Here is a 17355-nt window from a genome sequence, read left to right on the forward strand (position 1 = left end):
GGTTTGTTACTAGTTTCCAGGCAGTTTTTGCTTCCAGCTTCGCAACTATGAGGAAAACATTGCAATACCTGTGTTTGAACAGACAGACAATATCTGATTTAAAAAAAACCACCCCAGCACCATGACAGATTCAGGAAGGTACTCAAAGGCAATGAGACAGTCACTGGTGTTTATTTTATTGAGTTTAGCATTTTGATCAAATTCACCTCTTTAAATGTGAGTGAGGGCTAATGTTTGTTTAAGATATTGAAGAGTGATGATTTGTGGCTGGGAAAAAGGGGATAAATCCAGGCAGGCTGCCAGTGCTGCGGGTGCTGTGCAGCCCTGTGTGCCTCACCCACAACAGGTGACTCCCACTACCTGCCACTTCAGCAGTTCATTACGAAAAAAAATAATTAAAAAACCCCCACATTCTGCTGCACCCTTGTAGCCCTGCAAGCCGAAATGCCGGCACTGCTGCTCCCATCACCAGCCTGTGTCAGCCCTGCTGTGATCAGGACTAATAACATTAATAAGCTGTTGATGCAGTCTCTCTGCTGCAGGCTATCCAGTGAGCCCTGACTTCTGCAACTGCCTTGGTGGATCCTGCTGTTCCTGGGGAGGTTTCAGCACTTCCTTCTGGCCTTTCGTCCGTCTGTCCCTCCCAGCCCAGCCCAGCAGGGCTGCACCTCCAGCACCAGCTGCAGCACACAGCCTCCACACGACCGCATGATTGTTTGTGATGAAATATGCCGTTTTTTTTTTTGAAGCACATTTCCAACCAGAAAGCATAAGAAAATCCCATCCGCCTGCCAATTGACTCATGTGTAGGGTTTCCGCTTCCCAGATCTGCATATTGTAAGCTCCTGACACAAGTTGATGTTGTAAGTACAGCTTCCATACGGTTCTCTCAAAGGCAACAGATTTTTTTATACATATATATTTATACATGGCACCTGGTTTGGCAGAAACCACATCCGAAAAAGAGAAATAAGGAAAACAGTAAAAGCTGACTCTACCTAGCTATTGCTGGCTTTGGAGGGGCTTTGGGCAATTCCAAAGATAGCATAAATCTCTTGTTCTTACTCAGGAACAGCCTGGGTGTCAATAGGGCCAGGATGGCTCCTGAGTGTAGAGGGAACAGGTGACAAACCCAGATCTGACATCTGGATCCAGCTGGAGAAAGGCCATTTCTCAGCCTGGGCATCCTGAAGTACGTGAAGCAGACAGACAGCCGCTCCTTTGGCATCAAGCAAGACCAGGCCCTAGCGCTTCCTGACGTTTCCAGAATTTGGGTTCAGCACCTGAAATTGGGTGACTTTTCCCACCAGACTTGACAGACACAACTGCCCTGGTGCTGGAGTGGGGATCCAGGTAGCCTGGATTTCTCTACCCACTATTTGTCATGGGGGGCTATGTGCTAAATAATCATGTGGGGGGGGCTTTGCAATGGAGAGCACCATGGCTGGAAGCCTGCAGGACATGCAGTGTGGTTCTCGCACTTGTTACCCTTGGTGCACAACACCTCAGTCTGACTCACCAGATCCCTCTGGAGGGTACCCATGCCACCAGCAAGCAGCATGCTGCTCAAGGTCTTCCCCAGCCCCAGGCCTTGTCACTACTGCCTTTCCTCCCACCCAGTTTGTCTGGGGACCGTCATGGATTGCCACTGTGGGAGATGGCAGGGCAGGGACACGGGACTGATCCCCAGGGAAGGCGGTGGGGAGAGAGCAGGGGATCGGTCCCCTGGGAGGTGTCAGGGAGGGGACAGGGGACCAATCCCTAGTAGGTGGCAGGGCGGGGACAGGGGACCGATCCGCAGGGAGGGCGGTGGGGAGAGAAGAGGGGATCGATCCCCTGGAAGGTGGCAGGGAGGGAACAGGGGACCCATCCCCAGGGAGGGCGGGCAGCGCTGCCCCGGGGCTCTGCCCGCCCCCTGCCCGGCACCGCCCCCGCCCCGCGCCACCGCCCCCTCCCCGCGCTGTGACAGACAGCTCCGGCGCGCAGGGCCGGGCCGGCCGGGCGATGCGATGCGCCGCCGCCGCCATCCCGGCGCAGCCCGCGGCGTGCCCTGCCTGCCGGCTGCCCGCGGCCGCCCCTAGCCGCGCTGCAGGCGGAGAGGGGCAGGGGCGGCGGCGGCTTCTCCTTGCCGGTGCCCCGCATGAGGGGAAGCGTTAAATAGCGCCAGCGCCGCGGCAGCCGCCGCTGCCCGATCGGCGGTGGCGGAAACATGGCGAGCGACTCCCCGGCGCGGAGCCTGGACGAGATCGACCTCTCGGCGCTGCGGGTGAGGCCCGGGGGAGGATGCGGGAGCGCCCCCCCCATCCATTTATCCCCCGGTGTTGGGGAGGGGGGAGGCATGTGGGCTGTATGTGTGCACACGTGTGTGTATATGTGCGGCTGCACGTATCGAAGTATCGAGATACAAACGTGTGCATGCATACAGCCGCGTGTACGCATGTGTGTATGTGTATCTACACATGTGTGCCTGCGTGCATAGCGCTATACGCGCACACATGTACGGACGTGTGTGCGCAGGTGTGTGTGTGTGCGGGTGCGTACGGCCCCTCCCGCGGGGGCCACCGGCCGCGGCCGGGAAGCACCGGTGGGGCTGCGGGGGACGGTCCCCGCCAGCCGGTGTTCCGTGGGGGGGGCAGCGCGTAGCCCCCCGGTTGCGGCGGGGCTGGTCGGTGCCTGCGCTCCGCTCCCGCAGCGCGCCCGCACACCGCGGACACACGGGTCCGGACATCCCCGGGGTGCGGGAGCGGGGCTGCTCCTCACACCGGCACGGAGCCCTCAGCCTTTCCATCCATCTCCTGCCGTGCCCTTTCCCTCTGTCTCCTTCTCGTTCCCCCCGCCTTGAAAATGAAGCTCATCATGTACCCTTGAAATGTCGGGCTCGTCAAACGTGTCAGCCTCTGCGTGGGCTGTGGCCTTATGTCCCCCCCCACCCCGGTCTATTTCTCTTTTGACTTTCTTCCTTTTTCTCCTTTCTTCTTCATCCTTTTGGTCGTTAAGAACAGCTGGGTGGTATATAGCATGGGGAGTCATTTAGAGAAGCAGTGTTTGTTTGGGAGGCAACAGCGAGGCTGCTGCTCTCAGCCTGCTGGCATAGATTAAAAAATAAAATTAAGCAGAATCCGCTGAAGACTTGCACAAGTGTATTTTTAGAAATATTATTTGCTTCAGTGCAAGAGGAAAAAAAAAGTCTCATAGTCTCATCTTTATTCACTTGCCCTACTTTCTTCCTGGTGAGTTTCTGGTTGATTAGTAGTGTAAATGATTGCTCAGCAATACACAGTGTAAACGAGATTGGAGCTGGGGAGCCATCCAGCTTAAAAACAGACCTAGAGCTCTTGTTTCCCCTCTTAGGTGGAAGGTGCTGCCTTGGGAGAGAGGTTGCTGAAGCTGGTGGAGTTAATCCAGGAAAGGAATATCATCTGGGAGGGGGAGGGGGCCCTGAAAAAAATCAAATTTTTTTAATATCTGCATTAGGAAGTTTGCTTGAACTAGGGCAGTATTTTCTTTTTAAAACTGTATCCACACGTGCTTAGTTTTATTTTTTTTTCCTGTGTTTGTGGCTTTTTTAATAGCAACGCACACCAGATACAGTCAGGGTTTTGTTTTCGCTTTAGGAGGAAATGTATATTCCCTCCCTCCCCCTGAGACCCACCGGCAGTGCCTGGTCTGTGAGCAAAGCAGTGCTGGCAACTGCAGACAGGGAGACCTGAAACCCCAGCAAATGCTGGGGTGGGAGTGCAGATCTGTGTCCCTTACCCAGCCATGGCCCCTTGCCCAGTGGTGGTCAGCCCGGCAGGACCCTGGGGACCGTAGTGTGGCTGCCTGCTGGGGCTTCTGCCCCTTCTCAAGGGGAGAGACCTGCTATGGCACTTTCCTGTAAATGATGGGAGATATGTTGGTTTATAAGTGAGACAAGAATAGGAGTTTAATTTGCCAAGGAGTAGATCTTCTAAACTAAGCTCTTTTAGCACTTAGAATAATTGTTAAAGGTCATAAATTCAGCAGATAGGGTAAGAAGTGTGAATCATTCCACAGGGTCTGAATCAGAAATCAATAGTAAATTTGCTGCCTGAGCACAAAACATGGCAGGAAGGAGTAATTCCCCAAGCCTTGCAAAATTTCATGTATTAGAAAAGAAGTGTCACATTGCTGTGGGTTTGTAGACAAGCCTGAATGGAGGAGACATTGCTCTGTGCCTGTGTGTTTGAAGGCGTGAGGGATGGCTGTGTGAAACGCTGGGAGCAGGTAGTGACTCAATCTGGCAGAGAGGATGATTTGTTCCCAGCCGTGGGGAAAGGAAACACTCGGGCCGCTTATCTCCAAGTTTGAATCACCAAGATGTTCCAGGAGGCTGGGTTTTATGAACAACAAGCAAATGCATGTAGAAAAAGTGGACCTTTGACTGCTGGCTTGCCCTGTTCTTCGCTTTGGCTTCCCTCCTGTCACAAGGGAGGACGGTGGATTTGCAGGATGAGAACGTGCTGTTGAGGGCTGAGCATGTCTTGGCACAAGCAGAACCCTTCGTTTCAGCTTGCCTCTGCCCACTAGCTTACAGGGTAGGATTTGTATTGCTGGCCTGAAAGGTGACATAGGAGGTAGCAGGAGCTTCTGGTTTTGCCATCGTAGAGTCTATTTTGGCCATACAGTCAAGCTCCACTGCAGCAATGCATCTGCTTGATGCACTGGTGGCTGGGCCAGGAACAAAGCACTGAATTCTGATTAAAATGCATGGCCTGGTGCATTGAGTAAGCGCGCTTGGGGCTGGCTCCTGCCTCCTTTGCGACATGTTTCTATCCATCATTGTGTACCATGCTCATTGCCATGGTACCCAGGTGTCCCCGTGTCAGTGCAGAGGGCTGAGTGTGCAAGGAGAGGGCAGAGTGAAGCCTTTGACATCAGAAGGATTCTTAAAATAAAGATCTTCCAGTGGTAGTGCTAGTAATGAGTATTGTTAATGTTGCAGAAAACTGTAATTTAAAATGATGAGGCCATTGAACAGGTAGCGCTGCATATTATACTGACAAGGGGATAAGATAAACTACATTATAATGTTCTTTTCTACAGACTGGGAGAGATTTTTGCTAGTCCACTCAGTATGTTTAATAGCCGAATGACCTGGCAGTGCTATTAGCAGAATAATGATTAACATGGGGATTCACACAGGCTTTGACAGGTGTGTTTGAGAAGCAGATTTTTGCAATAAAATGAGAATGGACTTGGGGAGCGATGCAGTGGGCCATGCTCTCTGGTGGTAAATGGACAGCTGATCCCAATAGAAGAGCAAGCAGAAAGATGAGGCTGGCTTTTGGGTTTTTTTTCCACTTTTTTTTTTTTTTGTCTCAGTGAATGCAAGAGCTTGTCATCTTTTGCTGAAAGCAGTGGCCTTGATCCTTCTAAAATATTCAGGTCAATAGCTTTTCCTCCGCTGCATCCGTCTGCAGGGCTGGGCCTCTGGCTGATGTACCAGGGGTGGCAGTGGGGGTTCTGCAGGAGCTGCCACAGCTGGATGCCTTTGGGGTCTTTTGCAAGGTGTGTGGGAGGTGATAAAAGCTCTCTGGGAAGAAAACCTTTCTCAGGGAGCTGATAAGCCCCTGGGATAGGACCAGCTTGAGGCAAGCAAACCTCACAGCTGCTCCCCGTCTGCTTGGCAAGGGGCTTACAAAGCTCACCTGGGTTGTACGGCTTGGCCAGGGGTTTCCTGCAAGCTTGGCAATTTAAAAAGAGACGTTTTGGGTAAGGAACGATTGTTTTCTTTATGTACCTGGATGTTGCTTTTGTTTTGAACTCATTAACAAAACCCAAGCTTTTGTTATTTACTTTAGCAAAATGCTGACTGTGCATTCTCTGGAAACCGGATCCTAAAATCGTTAGTTGTTTTGGAAATGCCTGGCCTTTAATGCTCAGGCTTGGAGGGGAGACAGCGAAGAATTAAGGAGCTGGTAGGTAGGAGCTGTTGCTGGGAAGAATTGGATGAAACCCAAAAATGTCACTACTCTTTCTTTAGCTTTGCGTTGTATAGAAGTGAAGTTTCAGTGGCCATTTGTTTGCATTGGTTGATCCTTGTCAATGAGTATAAAAGCCCTCATATTAAAAAAAGAAAAAAAAAAAACAACCAAACAATCAAAAAACGAAACAAACGCAAAAGCGAAACAAACATATTGGCATTGTCCTGTTTCCAGAACTTCCTCAGTTTATGGCATATTTCAGCATCATTAAAGATTTAGGAGAAGTTCTAATGGGAGATAAGCACTGCAAGCCACCACTCAGGAGCATTATCCTGGCAGCATTACGTTAGGTTTCTTCTTCTAGCACCTTTTAAAAAACTCTGTAGCTCGACAGAATTTGGACAGCTTTTGCAAAGGTCACCTTCTTCTTAAATAGAAAGAGGAACAAATTTGACTAGAGATGACTTCTGGAGATTAAAAAAAGACATGAAAAGCCTATTTATTTGTGCTATGTTTTGCATGATATGCTACCATGCAAAATTTGGTATGTATCTTCAACAAATATGTATATATATATGTATATATAGCCACAGTTCCTGAGGATGGCCATTCTTGGGGGTCTTCCATCAAGGATTTCATCTGTGCTCTTCCAGTGTGATTCAATTCATGTGTAAGCTATGAGCCACGACTGGGTCCATGTACTTCATATTTGTTTTTATTAACCATAAAACCTGGGCAGCACAATACTGGTCTCTGAGTCATCCCAAATGGATGACAGTGTCCAGCTCTGAGCCTTTTTTTCTGCGTCTTGCTTCCATTCTGTAGGCCAGGAGTGCTGATAGTGGTGCAAATGTTTATGCTCTACACATGCATACCTATTCTTGTGCATGTGCTCGTGAGAAGTTAGGACAAAAAGAAGGCTGTCTTTTGTGTAGTCCTTCTGCATGGGTGGTTTTGGTGTTGGTGTTTTGTTTGGTTTTGTTTGTTTTTGTGTATTTTTTCCACATTTTGGAGTTGTACAACCCCGATGCTTCTGTTCTGCAGTTCTCCACGTGTCCTTCAGCATTGGTGCTGTGGATACTCTTACTCATCTTTGGATATCTTCCACAACATGAAAGTGTATGGTGTTCTTAAAGACATGGAGAGTCTCTCTGTTTTCACTAGTGTTCCTGTGCTGGTCAGCCATAAAAATGAATAATTTGGAGTGAATTTATAGCAAAACATGTGCTTGAACAGGTTGAAGTTTGAGCACAAGCATTTTGTTGAATCGAGGTTTGAAGCAACAAAGAGTATTTGATTTGTGTGCCTATTTAAAATGAAGTGTCAGATTTTTAATCCATGCAAGAAGGAGGAGTTAGGAGACTTTTGTTCTTGCTACATGAAGGCAGTTTTTATCTGCCAGGCTCTAGTAGGTGTAGTGATACAGTTTGTATGGGATGAAAGGAGAAATAATTTGATTTGTTTGTAAATCTCCAGTAACGAATCACCCGGCTAAGGAAGAGGTGTCCTCAGAAGTCATCATTCATGTGGGGTCAGGTCATACCAAAGCTGTGATCACCTCCTGGGCTCAGGCTCCAAAGTGCTCTCTGCAAACCCTTGCCTCACTCCTTCTAATGCACGCCCAGTTGCTTTGCAAGGGTAATTATAGACATCAGCGGGAGTTCTCTGCCTCTGACCTGTGGATCAAGGACGGAGTATTGATCTCCGTCTCATTTCTTCAGGCCTCAAATATAAATGGGAAGAATCCTGTTAGATTTCCCATACCTCCTCTGGTAAAAAGCTACCAACAGGCACAAGGGTGACTGGCATGGAGGACCAGCCCTCTTCCTGGGGTTTTGCCTGACTCTTCCTTCCCACCAGCGGTGGTTTTGGTCGCAGCTGCTCCGCAGGTGCCCTGTGCACCCATTGGAAGTGTAGAGCCTCCATCACATGAAGTTCGCATTTGCTGATGCTCAGGCATCTTCTTCGTTAACTTTCACGTAGTCATTAGAGCAGGCTGTGGGTCAAAACCCACTAGCCTAAGTCATCAATAGCTCCCTTAAATGCAGGATTGTATTTCCCACTTGTAAAGCCAGTAGTTTTGATTTCCTTCCTCCACTGTCCCCTCCTCCTGTCCCCTTTTGTCACTTTGAACCGTGACTGCACATTGAAACCAATGGGCTGTCTGTTCTGGGGTCAGGAAAACAATTAATGTAAGTGAGATTTGATGTTTTCTGTGTAAGTCATTTATGATTTCTGAAGGGGGATTGTCTAAGGAATAGGGTCCTTGGGAAACAGTGACTCCCCCTCTCTCCGTGTTCCCGCTCCACGGTGGTTTCAAGATGAGACCTGTGAGGGGCCGAGCATCCCCTTCCTGTGGAGGGACGTGGGGCCCAGCCCTGGGGTGCTCCTGCAATGGCTCATTAGTGAAAGGGGAGGAAAAGTCACCAAGGTTGGAAAAACACTGATAAGAAGTTTAGCTGGAACTCAGTTATATCTCTCTACACGCCTGATTTGATTTTGTAATGGCAGATCAGGAAAGCTTCTTCCCCTTTGATCGAGCATGTTGCTTTTCCATGTTCATGTTCTGCAGTGCTTGCCAGAAGTTCAAGGTTGTGTGATGGTAGTAAATGATGGATGATTGTAATCATGCAGGCAGCACTTGGAGTATCCAGATGCACCTTGTGTAGCTGAGGAGCAACGTTTCCTCCTTCTGTACTGGATGAGCAAACAGTGCGTACTGCCCTGTGCTCAGCTGCTGAGTTACCCCGAGCGCAGCAGGAGGCTCGCACTTTGCTCTGCTGCAGACAACCAATTCTGCTGCAGAAACCTTATTAGATATTAATGGCTTCATGCAAACACCACCCTGTTGCCAGTAAGTGAGACCGGAGCGGTTGACACGGTCCCACCCTTCCCACGTACCCGCTCAGGCTGCAAACAGCCGTGGCCTCTGGAGAGTGCAGTAGCTGCTGGGTTTGTGCAGCGGGCTGCGAGTTGCTCTTCTGACTGAAGCCTTAGCAATGCGACTGTAACATCCTTTTGGTTTTAAGCGCTGTGGCTGCAGCGAGGGTGGGTAGACGTGTTTCTGTTCACGTGAGTGCACGTGTGGTTTTCAGCTTCAAGGTGCATGAAACGTTTTGTTACAGTTTTTTTTTGCTCGCTTCCTCCAGTAATGGCATTGCAGAGTGCAAAATGAAATAAATTGTTCTGAAAGCAACACTTTTTTAGAAGCCAGGGATATTGCCTAGGGTGTATATTCCTTTATAAACTAACAAAGATTCAAAAATTTCATTTAGGTGGCTGGCACTTCACCCACCTTCCTTTTAAAAATTCCCTTTGCTCCTAATTTTGGCGCTCAGCAGGAAGAAGCCTGCTGCCAGCTGAGGCATGTGTTCAGTGCATGACACAAGTGACTGCTTGGGACCGTGCCCTTAATCTGCTGGACGGAGACTTTAGGATGCATTGGAAGCAGTAGAGCTTTTGCTGAGGAAGAGATCGCACAGCTTGAATCTAATAAAATGTATCTAATAACTGCTGTAGCATGCTACAGAAATACGGGAGATCAAAGCTTCAAAGGCATTTATTTTCATAATTTGTGGGTCAGATCTTTGCAGGACTAATTGGTTGCTGTTTGATGTCCAGGCAACAATAGAAATCTTTCTGTAAATCAGAATATATTTGCGTCTTCCTTTCTGTTTTGTTCATAAGCATAAAAGCCTGATGTGATTTTGAGATAAACCGGCAAAAGCAAAGGTACAGATCTCCTCCCTACCTCATTGCCATCTTTCTTAGACGTTATATATTACATTGTGGGTGATATAGCTGATACAGTGACCAAAACAACTGCATTTACCGAGTAGCTGCTGGTCCTTCTGATGCTGGTTCTTCAGGAGCACTGAGCCTGCTGGTTATTGCTGGCTGTGCTTTTGTTCCCCAAAACATGAAGTGAGGTGAAACCAGAGAATGAGCTTTGATGGTGCAGTTCATAGGATCTTTGCAGTTGTGCCTCACCAGTGATGATACCCAGGTGGTATCTCAGCTTTGCAGGTGGTCACCCCCAAAACACAGCAAGTCAGGAACACTGTGTGCTTTATGGGAGCACTTATGAAGTCCTTTTATCTATTTTTAATATATATATATTATATATTTTTCTTATTTATATAGATAAGCATGAATCTAGCTGTTCCTTCTTGAGTGGAGTAGGACAGTGTAGTGGGCTAGTGTCCCTGTACACAGGCCTTCAAAGCACAGGTCAGAATTTTCCAAGCTACTTGCTTATATGGGAGATGTTGAATTAGCCATAGACCTGTTCTCACATGTGAAATCTGGCTGGAAAGCAGGGGAACTGCCCTTAAACTTGTGTATTTTGTGTTTTATCCTCCCACTGCATACTCACGATAGGTGTTTGTTGGGGGGCTTCTCTTGTGTCTGCAGATGCCACCATTTTGGCAGGAAAGAAAAAGATGAGCGTGCAAGGAAAACTGCGTTCTTGGAACAAAATCAGAATCCAAGGCAACAAAATTAAAAGGGCTTTAAATGTGTTTTCTGCCTATGCAGACAGGCTGTCTTGACTGCAATAAATCTTCAGCCTTTACGTATTGATTAGCTTCAGTAAATAGTGTGATGACTCTGCTCTTCCTATTGCTATTCTGTGGGGATTGGTGTGTTAGTGTGGCTGAAGAGCCTGTAATAGCTAAATGGGATTCCAGTAGTGAGAGTGGTTTACAGATGCTCTCCAAAGTGAACCTTGCAGCTGGTGTGACTGCGTTTGATTTCTAAAAATATAAACCAGAGTGTTCCACTGGTCACCGGGCCAGTAATGGCCATGTTTTCTAATGGGTAAAACTGCTTTCCCTGAGCAAAGCGCCCTGTGGTGCTGGTGCCCTGCCCTGGCAGGGATGCTGTCTTCTCCTGGTTGGCTGGTTGCGGAGCTGTGATGGGTACATTGCATGGGGTGAGTGAAGGGAGCAGGAATGGAGGGGAGAGGCAGGGGTCCTGTTGAAATGTGGGGCTGGTTGGCTAGAAAATGGAAAAGGGCTGAAAATGCCTCCTTTTCTGCCTGCACTACTGATGGCTTGTGATAGTTTCTTCAGTATTGATGTGTAGCTGGGCATAGTTCAAAGCGATTTTGTTCATTAGGCTTTGTCCCCGCTCTTGGAGGCAATCATGTGGTGTGACAGCCTGAAGGTAGTTGCATTTGAGCACTGGGCAAACCCCAGATCCTTGGAAAATTGTCATGGTAAAGTATGAACAGAGCAGGAAGGTGAGCGGGCCAGCAGCTACTTGTCCCTGGGGAGCAGCACTGGGAGGAAGGATGGAAAGCTGCTTTAGGTATCAGATGCCATAGCTGAAAACCCATCCAGAAGACATTGGCATGCCCAGGTTTTGTGACAACCTGTAACTAAACCGTGGTGGAAAAGCTCTTCCAGAGGCAGTTTGGGTCCTGAAGTGAAGCCCCAGGTTTCTCTGGAGACAGTGGATGGAAAGATAGGATGGAACAGATGTAAAATTAGCATAACAATATACCTTTAATTCAACTTGAAGGAAATAATTGAGGACTGGTTGTCACTTATGATGGTGACCTCTGCCAAGATGACTCATGCTGCAATATAATATGAGTCACTTGTTAATGATGGCCTGTTAAGGAGAAAGTGCCAAATCCCAGTAGCTTCTTCATTGTGTGATACAAAAACCAGGATGAAAAGGGTGTTCAGGACATTGTTGCCCAAAAGTAGCTGATACTTAAGAGCACTGAAGCACCTTTACTTGGCTCTGGGGGACTCAAGCTTGAAAAGGCAAAGGCCCTGAGAAGAAATGCTCCTTCTTCTTTGGCCTTTGGTTTAAAAGAGCCACACGACACACTTTGTACCTCTCCTCCCCAGCCTTCTGCGTTGACATGACGTTGTCTGGGGTGGGGACCCTGATAGCTCTCCTGCCTGCCAGACAGCTCAGCTGGCTGGAGGACAAGTGCTGGCTGGTGGGAGGGAGGTGTGTAGGTGTAAGTCATACGGTGAGCATGGAAAGCTGTGGTCACCTTTGCAAAGGCTGTCCCAGCAAGTGCTTAGCAATGGGAGGGAGGTCTTGGGGGCAGCCTGGCTGGTGGGAGAGCAGGAAGGTAGGAAGAAGACCTCCATGGGAAGGTCCTTGAGGTGCAAGTGATGTGGAGCCCTGGGCTGGAGACCTGCAGTGAGGATCCTGGGGGCTGGGGGAGAGGAGGTACAAGAGCAGTCTGTGGCTGTGTTGTCCCTTTCTGTGAGGGCTTTGCCAGGCACAATCTCTCCATGAACTCCTTGCCTCTGACGTCTGCCAAGTGGGTACAGGATGAGGTTTTTATGGCTTCAAGGAACCTGTGGTGCTCCTGTAGCAATTGACATGAACACTCACTTGTTAATGATCTACTAGCCGTCTTAAATGCTTCCTCATATTGAACCTAGTGTTTTTCCTCATTAAATGAGGTTTTGCAATCCACGGAAGAAGGCGAGAGCCTCGTCTGAAGGTGCTTGTGACCAGGAGCAGGAGTTCACCAAGCAGCGATACGTGGACTAGGTCCTGGGCTCAGCCTGGGGCTTGGTGCCCCAGACATGCTCTTCTCTGCCCTTTCACATAGCAGAGGGGGAAGAGGAAGGTATGACAGAGGGCCACCTTGCTCCTGGGAAAGGGCTTCTGACTTGTCAAAAGCCTGATGATTTTGCACGCAGTCATGAAATTCTGTGAAGTCCTGACACCAGAAGTTAACTTGAGAGGGGAATATTTTTTCCTAGATGTCATAATTGCAGAGAAACATGGAAAGAAGACCTTCCTAAAAGATCATAATCCAGAGGGCAAATAGAAGACTCCAAGTAGTTTATTGAAAATTCAGAAGAAAAAATGGCCATAAATATGTGAGGCCTTGCCTTCTTTCTTCTCCAAGTGATGCACCACAACAGCTGGAGATCCATGGGTTGCTTCTGCCTTGCTTCCATTTTCCAGATGAGAAGTTGTCCACCTCCACTGTTCCTCACCTCTGCCACCTGCTTCAAGGTGTATCTTGTCCTCTGGACCCTGTCTGTTTGCAGTCCAGACCAGACTGCCAGATCCTGCTGCTTTGTGCAGCACCAGTGCGGAGGTCAGGGAGTTAGGAAGGTGGTGGTGACGGGTTGTGGGGGAAGGTTGAGGCTTGAGGAGATGAAAAGGGGTGGACCTGAAGAAGGAAAGCTTTGCACCCAGATGTTGCTGTCAAGGCAATCTAAGGCTACCAAAGGACATTGAACGTATGAGTGGTGGCATTGCAGATACCTTGCATTAACCTTCTGAATAGGCAAAGGCTTTATCATGTGGTTCAAAGGGAGGGATGCCTTGTAGGTGGACAGACCATAGGCCCCATAAAATGAAGTGGTGTGTTTGGCAAGGGAGATGAGGCGTAAGTTCAAAGCTGAAGTTGCTTTCTCAAGAACCTTTCACAATAAGTTGTGGTTTTGCTTTCACCAGTTGACGTGACCTCTTCTATGCTGCTGGTGTAAAGCAAATGCCTGCACAGAGGAAATGTCCTCCAGAGAAGATGCAAGAGCCCTGCTCATTATCAGAAATGACTAAAACTGCTCCAAGCTAATCTGGCTGCCTAAAAATAGAAGTGGTGGTAGGGGGAGGGACTGTCTTCTGTGTTAGTTTGCCCTTGATTTTCATGACATTTTGCTGCTCTATATTGTGTGTCTTGTAGGGGAGACTGTGTGTCCTGGTCACACTGGAGCAATTCACGAGAGCACATGCTTGTATCAGAAACCACGGAGGAGGGAGGCTGAGAAGCTTGTTGAGGGTTTAGCAGTTAAGTTGCAAAGTATAGTTATTCAGGTTTATTCTCTCGTTCTCATGCTCCTCGCAGGTTCACAGCCTCTCCCTTGGTGTGATCTTGAAGCCTTCCCTGGGGCAGGTCTGAGGAAGTGATGTGACTGGTGGGTTTGCTGTGGGGTGGGAGGGATCCCTGGTGCTGCAAGGTGGTGGGAGCCAGGGGGATCCTTTGTGTGTGCACCTTGCCAGAGAGAGCCATGCCTCAGCTGGAGATTGCAGCATCTACTTTGAAGTTGGGGAGAAGGGGGAGGAGGCAGGGAAGGAAAAAAGTCACTTATGAGACTTAATAACTGTATTATTGTTATTCAGCATTTAAAACTCAAGTTTCATAACTGCCTTGTGATATCAGCATTTATGTTCTTTGTCAGTATTATGCAAGCAGCTCACCTTGCGATCATGAAATACTGAAATGTGCTTTCTAATGCTCACCCTCTGTTTCTTAATAAGTCCATAAAATCATTTCTGCTTTCCATTAATTACAGAACAATAGGACAATTTTCCATTCTCATTTAAAAAGAGCTGAGGTTTTTTTTTCTTCCAAGTTCTTGGGCCAGCTGTTCCCCTGAGACCTTTCTATTCCATGTAGCTAAACCAGAGTGGACATACCACCTTCTGTCCTTCACTGCACTGTATCTTGCCACTCAGGAGGAAGCAGGAGGTTTGTGGACCCATCTAGGAGCAAAGGTCTTGCTATACTGGAGCAGTCCCAGCTGGTGCAGCGGCTGTTGCTGGCACTGATGAGGTTGATGTCATCTACCTACCAGGTTAGCTGAGGCAACTGGGAAAGATGGGAAGAGGTCAGGATGGGGTGACTTCCCTTCCTTCACGAAAGACCTGAAATATTACCTTGCTTGTTGATATTCAGTTGTTTTCCAACTGGAAGTTTGTATTTAAGACTAGAAGCAGCCCTTCCTGCACCCCACCAGAAGTGCCTGGGGTGCACTTATGTTCTTATCAGTGGGAACATCTGTGCTGGCTCTGGTTTTCCTCATCTCCAGCTTTTGTGGGACAGTAAGAGTAGGCTCTAGCTCTTCTGATCAGTCCAGTTCTGCTGCTCAGTGGCATCCAGAGCAAGGGTGGGAAAGAGAAGGTTGTTCTGTTTTGTGGTAGTGTTGCCTATGAGGTAATGCTGCAGGTGACTTGCTAGGGGTGGTGGGGTCTCTGGATAGAAGAAGAATCTTGCATATTTTCCTTGATTTATTAATACCCAGAATTTAATCTCTGACATTTCTCAAGAAGAAACTGTTGGGTTTTTCTTCCCTGTAGAGGGAAAGAATGAACACTTCTCCCTAAGCACAGATGTAGAGTGTGATTGGGTTCAGTTTGTGAGTCCACTGAAGAGGATGTGTCTCCAGGCTCTGTGGCCAGTGCTGCTTCTCCACTCTTTCCTACTTTGCTTTACATACACATCCAGAGATGAGTAACTCTTTTCAGATGCTAATGAGGAGTTTATAGATAAGTTCCCCTGTAAGGAAAGGAATGCTGGGATAGTCTTGTAGCAAGAGAAATCAGGGCGAGGAGAGGTCAAGCATCTTCTCTAGGTTTACTTACAGGTGATGTAGCACTGGCAGAGTTGGGAGTAGAAGTCAAACCCTCTGGCCTCTCATCCCTTGTTGTAGTCATTAAGCTATGCTCTCCTAAGATTAGATAATGTGTGATTTTGGTGCCTGCAAGACTTGATGTGCAAATTCCTTTGAATAAATGGTTTTCTTGTATACTTGCCAGCACAGAGAGGTTTGGGACATTGAGGGAAGGGAAATAACTTGCAGGTGTCGATTTTTCAGGAGGGAAATCAGATGGGGAGATAATACCCAACAGGTTAGAGTTCTTGGAAGGGCTCAGTGGTGAGGATCACATCCTGCATCTCTGTTTCAGAAGCCAGTGATGTGGGAAACTCAAGGTATGATGGTGCTGCTGGCAGCCTGCTGTGAGTTTCAATATTTCTGAACAGTCTGGATCACAGTGCTGAAGTTTGTTTGGCCCCTGGGATAGATGCCAAAGTTAACAGGGTTAACTTTATGTCTGAGTGTTGATGTTCTTGATGGATCCAGTTGCAGAGCTCTGAATTTTCTTACAGTGTGAATTCCAGTAGCACAGTACTCGGTGTCACCCCAGCCAAAAACTCTGTCCTGGCTTCAGAGCACTTGCAGTCTGGGGAAACACTGGCTGAACTGATTTCCCAGCGTGATCAAATATTCCTTTCCAATACATCAGGTCTTCAGAAAGGAAAAGGATTACAAGGGCATCTTGGTCTTGCGGTAATTTGTCTTCCTGGCTGTAGCCTGGAGCTGTGAGGTAGCTCTGCTTATGATAAAGCTGCAGCAGCTGCCCTCCCCTCTGACCAGCAGAGATGGCGATGGGCATGTAGGTGAGATGAGGCAGTTCTGCCTCTGAGGATTTAGGGTGGTCTGGCAGAGTTTGTTGTGCTATTTATTGTACTTTCTGAGACAGCGTGGTGTTGCTGAAACGCTTACATGGATTTGATTTCCGGTTATGAGCACCCTTATCTGTCTCTGTAGCCATTAGCTCTTTGTCTTGCCCATGTGGGAAGCTGTAAGTTACTTCATCCGATAACGCTTTTCTTATCAGCTCTGACGTTTATTTTGTAGGATTGAAATTATTCTAGGAACTATAAAAACGGGACTTGAGCCTGGGAATTACAGCTGCTTGCCCAGACCAGTGAGATGTAAATGGAAAGTATGAATCTCTCCATGCATCAAGCTGGAGCTGAGTTCTTGGTCATGTATCATGTCTAGAAAGAAGCACATGTCCTCAGATTTCTTTCCCTTCCTTACTTTGTGCAGCGTCATCAAAATGCTCCTTTTGGCCTTTTAAACTCATCAGCCTGCTTGTGAAATATTCAGGAAAGCTTGGGCTGAGTTTATATCACTGTCAGTGTGTTGCATCCTTTTGGAGTGGCTTTGATCTTCCTTACTCCGTGCTGAGTAATTTACACTCCTCTCACACGAGCAGCAGCTTCAATGGATGTGCCGCCCTCCGAGAGTCTGGCCCTTGCAAGCTCTCTCAGTTTCTCCTAATGGTATGCATTTAAATGATATTAAAGCTGCTTATCTAAGCCTGGTGCTTTTTTAGAGTCATTAACACCTCTGCAAAGAAAGTGTAAAACTCTAGTAAGTCAGCTGGTGGCACTTCGCGATGGTTTGAATGGTTGCCCGGAAAGCAGGGAAGAGGGAGCTGGGATTCCTGTGCTGGTGAGGGTGCTGAGGAAGGTGCTGGTGGTGGCTGGGGTGTGGGTGGGGAGCTGGTTCTCACAAGCATGGTGGGCATCACCTTCTGGAGGTGTTGTCCCTCCTTGGCTGGGGGTCGGGGCTTCCTTCTGGGTGTGAGATCTGGCACCTCAGGTGTTGTGTGAGGTTTTTGTTTGTTTGGGTTTGGTTTTGTTTTTTGTTTACCTGTGATTCCCCAGGTGTCAGAAATGTCCATCTCTCCGTATTTGCTGTATGGCATCTCTGGCCATTTGTTTAATGGCACCTTTCAAGTGATGTTAGCAATATTCTTTTAAAGGTTCTGTGGTATTCTCTTGTCTTTACAAGGGCTCACTGATGTTCAAGGGTGATCCTACCATGAAGCTGGTTTTGTTCTTCAC

The 17355-nt window shown here is 48.0% G+C and overlaps 1 protein-coding gene across 6 annotated transcripts in view; it reads left to right on the top strand.

Moving 5' to 3' along the window:
• Nucleotides 1-1957: 1957 nt before the first annotated feature.
• Nucleotides 1958-17355, top strand: part of TNIK (TRAF2 and NCK interacting kinase) — a 159485-nt gene continuing 144087 nt past the window's right edge. For 5 of the 6 annotated variants that reach the window (XM_082054931.1, XM_082054935.1, XM_082054932.1 and 2 more), the window contains exon 1: nucleotides 1958-2266. In XM_082054931.1, the coding sequence (XP_081911057.1) occupies nucleotides 2210-2266 (57 nt within the window). In that variant the 5' untranslated portion in view covers nucleotides 1958-2209. The remainder of the gene's footprint in view (nucleotides 2267-17355) is intronic. The other variant, XM_082054936.1, reaches the window with a different exon arrangement.

Source organism: Streptopelia decaocto (assembly GCF_964273445.1).
Source record: "Streptopelia decaocto genome assembly, chromosome: 6".
NCBI classification, from domain to species: domain Eukaryota; kingdom Metazoa; phylum Chordata; class Aves; order Columbiformes; family Columbidae; genus Streptopelia; species Streptopelia decaocto.